The sequence below is a fragment of the Sitophilus oryzae genome, unplaced genomic scaffold (genome assembly GCF_002938485.1).
Source record: "Sitophilus oryzae breed Bouriz unplaced genomic scaffold, Soryzae_2.0 scaffold_1440_pilon_pilon, whole genome shotgun sequence".
Classification (NCBI taxonomy): domain Eukaryota; kingdom Metazoa; phylum Arthropoda; class Insecta; order Coleoptera; family Curculionidae; genus Sitophilus; species Sitophilus oryzae.
Window position 1 is genome coordinate 2,265,124 of NW_022146105.1, and position 8,247 is coordinate 2,273,370.

The 8,247-nt window shown below is 33.2% G+C and overlaps 1 protein-coding gene across 1 annotated transcript; it reads left to right on the forward strand.

Moving 5' to 3' along the window:
* The first annotated feature begins 4,529 nt into the window (after positions 1–4,529).
* LOC115876751 (cytochrome P450 307a1-like) lies at positions 4,530–8,247 on the forward strand. Its single transcript, XM_030892658.1, has 2 exons — positions 4,530–5,052; positions 6,277–8,247. Exons 1-2 carry the CDS (start codon positions 4,704–4,706, stop codon positions 7,404–7,406), a joined length of 1,479 nt encoding a protein of 492 aa, XP_030748518.1. The 5' UTR covers positions 4,530–4,703; the 3' UTR covers positions 7,407–8,247.

The window sequence follows — 8,247 nt, forward strand, 5'->3', positions numbered from 1 at the left end:
TTTGTTAAATGGCTTATTATATTAATAATAATAAATAGTCAAATGCTCGTATAGTAATTAATTAAACAGTTTTTTTTTTTATTTAAAACCCTTCCTCTAGCAGACGCGAGACCTTGTCGTTGGTGGGGAAGCTCCTAGTCAGGTGCTAGGGGGAATCCCCTTTGGCACTTTGGGACTTTGGCTGGTAGTCGTATAACGATGCCGGATGGAACTACCCTGTTCGTCATACCAGGCACCCTCTACTGTCTGTGGTCGTCTGTGGTCATGTGTCACGGGTAGAGCGTATGGGGAGGTCTTAGCTTAACCCGGACTAAGAGAAGACAACCTCACCAAAAACCTAAATCCTACGATGGCAGGATCAGGTCAAAGGGATGCGTGGCTAGATAGAAGACTAGCCTCTGCTGGTATCAATATAATATCACCGTTTCCCTTACTTCTACATGCGGGGCTCTGTAGAAGTGGATCGACTAAAGATTAACCCTTGCGGTAGGACATCGAGCTGAAGAGGGCTATGGTCAGGTCTTCACAATAAGAATTGACCTCAAATCCAAGGAGGCAATAGAAAAAAAGATATATGCTCAATTATAGTTTTGAGAGACAGACAAAGGTTTTATTTAAAACCCTGATTACTTTTCGAATTAATAAACACATCCAATATAAGAAAAAATTGGAAAAACTGTTCACAGAGACCCCTGTAAAAATAGAAGTATTTCGTGGTATATTAAAGCATAGGAAAACGAGACTTTTTTAATGAAATTCAAACGAAAGTTGAAAAGTAGCCCAGTATATAAAAACAAAATTAAATTCTCTTTTGATAGGACACCTCGTATATACGAGGAATTATCTTACCGTTATAATAGGTTAAAAAAATCCCAGCAAACACATAGCTGACCTGATTGCCACAAACGCTGGTAAAAGTGATTGAAAAAAATTCACGTAGGCCAATTCGGCATGATCATCATGTCGGAAAACCGAAAATATACCGTTTTGAATTATAATCAATTTTATATAGGCGGCTTTAAACATCTTCTTCGAAAGCACGTATTAAAAAAAATTGAAATAAATCCAACCAGTTTGTCCAATTATGGCAAATTTCCATCTTTAATAACAAGAGTTATGTAAGTTTTAGAGGTAAAATGCATCCAGTGAGCTGACAAATTTAATTGACCCTGAATTCAGACGGTTTTATTAATGAATTTAACATTGACCATCACAGGTTTGTAGTACTATAAATAACATTGCTTTGTGGTCGCCTAGGTAGAATTTATATCATATATGGCCGTCCTTGCAAGTTAATAATTTTATAAAAAGCAATGTTTATGTTTCTGCTCTTAATCATTTTTAGTTCAGCGATTGAATTACTTCTGGTTCTTTTACCTGTGCCATTCAGTTTGGTTTTAGTCGTTTATTTTAGCAACCAACATAGGTATTTGTATTTGTTTTTTTTTCTGTAATTTAAGTAAAAATTATTTTTTAGGCTAGTGCGCAATCGGTGATAAACACATTGTTTGTGGTGTACGTTGTGAATTTAACGTAATTTGAAATATCAAAACCAGGACAGTGTTTTAAATTTATCAACGCTGAATGCCTAATCAGTAAAAATCTACTTCTCGGCTTTTGCAATATATTTACCACAAATCCAATGTAAACAAACAACAATAAAACATAAAATATATGAATGAAGCGCACTCTATCGCTGTTTATTAATGTACTCGTAAAGCGTAAGTTTTGGTCCAGTATACATAAATATTTTTTAAAAAGGTTTATAAACCTTTTTTTTTAACTTTCGATAGACAGTCAAAATAAATTACTTAACTAAATGTATAATTATTTTTATTACCTTAAATGAAGGGTAAAAAAGCAAAATTTTCGAAAAATTTTGAGGCGAAAATTAAGCTTTTTGCATTTTTTGATTTTGATCAGTTTTAGAGGCGGATAGGTGTATAATAAAAAACTATTTTTTTTATTATACAAAGTTTGTAAAAAAGTCGTATATAGGGGAGAAAAAAAATAAAAACCGGTTTTTAAATTTTCGGGAATTTAAAAAAATACATTATGAAGCATAAGGACAGTAAAAATGCTCTTATAAAATTTCCAAATATGGATTTATGTCCAGAAAATCGTCAATTGATGTCAAAATATTAAAAAATAAAAATTAATGAGCGCTACCTACCCTTTATCCAACAATACATAATTAATTTCAGGCAATAGAAGGATATGGGAAATAATTAAAACAAGGCCAAAAATCAAATTTTCCAAATATTTTTTGGTCAAAATCGAACTTTTTTTAATTTTTTTTAGTTTGATGAATTTTAGAGGGGGTAGATTTATAATAAAATACAAAGTTTGTCAAAAAGTCATATACAGGGGGAGAAAAACCCATTTTTAATAAATAACAGACATAAGTTATTTATTATTTCTAAGGCCACTGTGACGCTATTTTTTTTCGATCGTATCGTTATATAGGAGCTTCCAAGAAAAATCGTGTATTCTTATATTTAAATGGATTGAGGGCTACGTAACGAAACCGTTCGCAAATCTGAATTTTCTAAACAGAAAATTAGGCTTTCCTTATTTTCAGGTCAACCGATGGTTTCGATTTACATAAAACAGTAAACAAAATTTTGTTTACTCATGTTGAAATAATTGGGACGCGATAGTGCTACGCCCAGAAGACTCTAACATTCCTTTTCTAATGACATTCAAATTTGATTATGGGGAAATAAAACGTAACTCAACATTTTACTATCCTTTGGAACATTGATATTTCCTTTTATGGCAACCGAATTAGGGCTTAAAACGAACTAGGATATTTTATTAACTAAAACTCTTACAATCGAAAGTTTATGTTGAGTACAATTAGATTGATAACAACAATAATAAGCAACTATTTCGTCAGCTTACTGTACTCAATAATAATACGACTTTTTTAGCCCACTCTGTGTAATAATTAGTAACATGATATCATAAACGTGGTTGTAGTAATTTGACTATACTATTTGATAGAATTTGCTTTGGTTGCGGCGCGGCGGTTACTTTCTACCACTTTATTAATTGAAAAATTTATTATTTTTAAAAAGGAAATGGGCAGCTCGATTTTCAATTTATCAGCACGATTTTTGGATATTAATTAATTGTTCAAAACGACCTAGCAACAAATATTTATATTGTTTGTAATTTTCCGGAAATATTGCGGTGTTTCCTAGAAATCACACAATATATTTGAAACGAAAAATTAGTAACCCAGTGCGATTATTTTATAGCATTAGAATTAAAATCGTTGAATGTGTATATGCCTTAATGTGTTATATGGAAGATAATAATTGATTAATTGTTTACACTGACCTAGGGATGGACACGTAATTTTAGTCTTAATTTACATAATATTTGCTTTATATTTTTTGGTGTTATTATACATCTATACACGTGTTAAACCTTCTAGCTTGAAAATTAATTAATTAATTAATTAATTATTTTAAACTACTCTTTTTTTGACAATATTTTTTAAGTAAATTTATTACTACTTCGTTTTTTTGTAGCTCAAAAATTTTAAAAAATACGGTCTGGTAGGTAGAGGATAAATCTTAAAGCTGCTATTTGGGTCTTCGTAGGACACTTAGGGAGACTCAAACTAAATAAAATAAAAATAAATGTCTTCAAAAAAGTCCTCTGGGTATTTTCCTACTTACAATATTAAAATTCTAGAAAATTAAATAGTTATTTTGTAAACACCGCTGGCGTTAATCCAACGGAGACCAATATCAGCGATATTTTACTAATAAAACAAATTTGCCTAACGTACAAAAAAAGCATTAACTTAACATTTCAAGTAAAATAAAAGAGGTTTTTTTTAATACAGTCTAATATAAGTAAATGTATTGCTCAGGCGTCTGTAGAGGTTAGTAATGAAATGGCTATCACTTCTTTGATGTACATATAACATATATTAATATATATATATATATATATATATATATATATATATATATATATATATATATATATATATATATATATATATATATAAATGTAAAGTTGGAGACAGGTAGAGAGCCTCTTAAAACGTAAAGCATTTTTTGGCGGTTTGTTTTGTTGGTAAAATACCGCTGACTAGTTGGTCTCCATTTTTGTAGATTTTTTTACAGTGCAAGTGGCGAAATACCCAAAGGACTTTTTTGAAAAGTTTTAACACTGCCCTGCTTTAAGTGAAATAAAACGTTTAAAGCAGCATTAAATGAAGAAATTCGTAGAGTAATCGTTAGATCTGGGTATAAACAATGATTATGAAACCGTTTTCGGTATTTGACGTGAGTTAAATTGAAAGAAATACGAAAGGAGACGATTGTAAATGTAGGCTACTTAAAACGAATTGATATGACAGAGACGCTGTGTCCGGCGCGCCGAAAGAAATTGAAACAAACCACTGGTGACTGTAAAAATGAGTAAAACCGTGTAGGAAGCGCAAAGATAACGAGTATGATGAGCGCGGCAATCAGTCTGGTAGGGTTGAAATAAATGGCTTATGGTAAAGCCACTTAGCCAAAGCGAAGCCCCCCACGATAGGCGACAGCTCACTCTGCAGCGCCGTCATAAAGAGGGTAGAGGTGCGACCGCTAACATCAGTACACCTCGAACACACGCCAGTGCTTACACGCAAGACCTACGTAGGTACCCTACCTGTATCCTAACATCCATTCAGAAAAATGATCGTGTTCGTCGTACTGTGTTTAATTGTGTTGGTGCTCTTCTTCAACTTGTCCGCCACCAAGAGGCGCAAGCCGAAATCGGCGAAGCCCATCCCGGGTCCCGACCCTTGGCCGATTATTGGAAGTCTTCACCTCCTGGGCAAGTACGAGACACCCTTCGAAGCCTTTACCGTTCTCAGCAAGATCTATGGAGATATCTTCAGTATCACCATGGGCTCTACTCCCTGTGTGGTGGTCAACAATTTCAATCTCATCAAAGAGGTGCTCATCGCCAAGGGGGGTGACTTTGGCGGACGACCCGATTTCATGAGGTTTCACAAACTCTTCGGAGGCGACAGGAATAACTGTAAGTATCCCAGAAATTTTAATATCTTGTTTTCGCATTAGGAATAGGTTTGTGTGCTAATGCAGAGTCGACGTCTCTTTTATTTCAACTCTCCGTATAACAAAAATTCTTATTTATTTTTTAGAAAAACATCTTTATTTTTAAAAACATTTTAAAGCTTAAATTCTAAGATAAATAAGACCAGTAAAATATTTCGAGCTATTAGAAATAATTTTTAAGGTATTTTTCCAAATCCAACCTGTGTCCTCTGATAACTCCTCTATTACTGTTAAGTTGGAGTCCCGTTACTAGAATACGGCAACTCTTAAGACAAAAACTAAGAGCATCATAGGCGTATCCGTGATTTTTCTGATACTCTTTTCAAAGAAAGTCTTCTTTATACAACAATCAACATGGCAAAGAAGAATATTTCGATTTCTCATAATCGATGAATAAAATATTTATATGTATAACATAAATATATAATATAAAAGAATTTTAAAAATAGTAATAATAATTTTGTTTGAATATTTCTTAGAAATTCAAAAACAAAGTCTCTAAATGTAGATCTAGTTTATGTAACGTCGATTTAATTTTGTTTGTTTATTAGAACGCTAAAAAAGTAGTACGCCTATGTTTACCGATGCGAAAAAATACAAGTCTTGAAGCCAATCTCTGTCAACTTTCTGTCTTAACACCTGTTCATTCATAAGATTACTTCACTGCGTATACTCACAGTGGCTACCCATGAACTTGAACTTGAAACTTCTAACGAAACTGAATCTGGTCGACTGGCAATCTCTCCGTAGTTTTTTCATTTTTACATGATCATTTCACTGATAAATTTCACTCCTTAACGCACTTTTACTCTGGACGGTAAAAAGCGCTAAGTTTAGTCCATTTCGCTGACCTCCATTGAGAATTTTGTTACAAAATCGAATTGCTGTTTGATCCACAGACTCGTCCTCATGACATAGTTATTTGATTTTAAATGTTTTGACCATTGATCGCTGCTAGGTGATACAGAAAAAATATATTAAACGATTTTGGAGTGTCTTTCAAATATTAACGATAAAATATTCTTGGTTTTTGTTTATTTTTGTCATAAACTGACATATTATACTATTTATAAATAAATAAAATCGTGATAAATTCAAACCTATTTCTATGGCAAAGCAAATATTAATTCAAGAAATAATGTTTTCTTTTTTTTTGAAAAATACTCATGTAAGATTATTGTTTCAGCTCTGGCTCTATGTGATTGGTCTGTTCTGCAGAAGACAAGAAGAAGCATAGCGCGTACTTACTGTTCTCCAAGATTTACATCTCTTCAGTACGACGCTGTTAATTTAGTAGGCACAAACGAATTGACAGTTTTTATGACAGAGCTCCAAAAACTACCCCTCAACGAACCTACTGATATAAAACCTGTTATTTTAGCCGCTTGTGCTAATATGTTTATGCAATATATGTGTTCGACTAGCTTCCCTTATGACGACACAGATTTCATGAAAGTCGTAAGATACTTTGACGAGATTTTTTGGGAAATCAACCAAGGATATGCTGTTGATTTCTTGCCCTGGTTGTTACCCATGTACAACAAACACATGAACAAGCTGTCACATTGGGCTGGCGAGATTCGTGAGTTTATTCTAGCGAGAATCGTTCAGGATCACGTGAACACTTTAGATTATCAATCACCACCCAGAGATTTTACTGATGCTTTACTCATCCACCTACAAGAAGACCCTAACATGGAATGGAACCATATCATTTTCGAATTAGAAGACTTCATAGGCGGACACTCGGCAATCGGTAATTTGGTGATGATGGCCCTAGCTTCCGTGGTACGGTATCCCGAGGTAGCCAAGAGAATTCAGGAAGAAGTAGATGACGTAACTAGAGGTCAGAGGTACGTAAATCTGTTCGACAAAGCTGCGATGCCCTACACAGAAGCTGTCCTTTGGGAGACCTTGAGGAAGGCGTCTTCTCCCATTGTACCCCACGTGGCTTCCACCGACACAGAAATCGAGGGATTCCCAATCAAGAAAGGCACAATGGTATTTTTGAATAACTACGAGCTGAATCTCAGTGCTGAACATTGGGATGAGCCGGACAAGTTCAAACCCGAGAGGTTCCTGTCGCCTGCTGGAAACGTGGTGAAACCGGCACATTTTATTCCTTTCAGTACCGGAAAAAGAACTTGCATTGGACAACGACTAGTTCAATGTTTTAGCTTTATTCTTTTGTCTACGCTGCTTCAAAATTATAACATATCGCCAGGCTCCGAGATACATATCAAGCCTGGGTGCGTAGCTGTAACTCCAGATTGCTTTAAATTAATATTGAAACCCAGAAATACAGAACCAAACTAGAAGAATTTTTCTTAGTAATGTATAGTAAAGAGACGCTGTGCCAGAAAGGCATTTGAGTACTTAAAAAGTCTTTAATCAAAAAGACTTTCTTTCACTAAGAGACTTGACAAGACTGGAGTTGCAGAGCTACATCATTTATTTTTAAGGTTTTGTTTTAATTCGATTGTTACAATATTTAAATACAAATAGAACATCACTTGGCTCATTAAACATTCCGGGACATTGTTCCCTATATGCGCTACTATTTATTATCATTTTAATCATGCATTGTATATATACGCAGTGGGACTTTTAGAAAAATTGTTTATGGTGTTTTAAAGAAGCGGTTTTCAATTTATAGGCTTAAAAATTCTTTATAAGTATGATTAAGTGATTTTTAGATTATATAATACATCATAGTAGGGTAGCAGATTTTTATACATGTTTGTAACATCAATAATAATTGTTGATTAAATAGGATAATTTTTATTTCATTTTTGCTGCTCCACTGTAAACACTTGTGTAATAAAACAACATGTGTAATATATTGTTTGTAGATATATAGGAAGTTTATTAACATATTTTTTTATTATTTTTGAAATTGTGTATTGTATACTAATTATTGCTTCTTCACTCTGTCGATTGTTTTTATTTCTCCTGTTAAGTACAAATTATTATTTACATTTTTGAGCTTGTAAATTAGATAAATCCTTTTTGTTTTTGAATTTTTAAAAAACTTTTTTATAGGTGAAATGTTGTAATTTCTTTCACTGTTTTGTTATATATGTTTAGTTTTATCATCTACTCTTTAATTTTTAATAGATTTTTTTCGTAATGAGACTGAATAAAACTGAGTGTATTT

Coding starts and splice junctions, on each gene's coding strand:
- LOC115876751 (XM_030892658.1), top strand. CDS start 4,704: ATGATCGTGTTCGTCGTACTGTGTTTAATTGTGTTGGTGCTCTTCTTC. Junction 5,053..6,276: donor CGGAGGCGACAGGAATAACT/GTAAGTATCCCA, acceptor TTATTGTTTCAG/CTCTGGCTCTATGTGATTGG.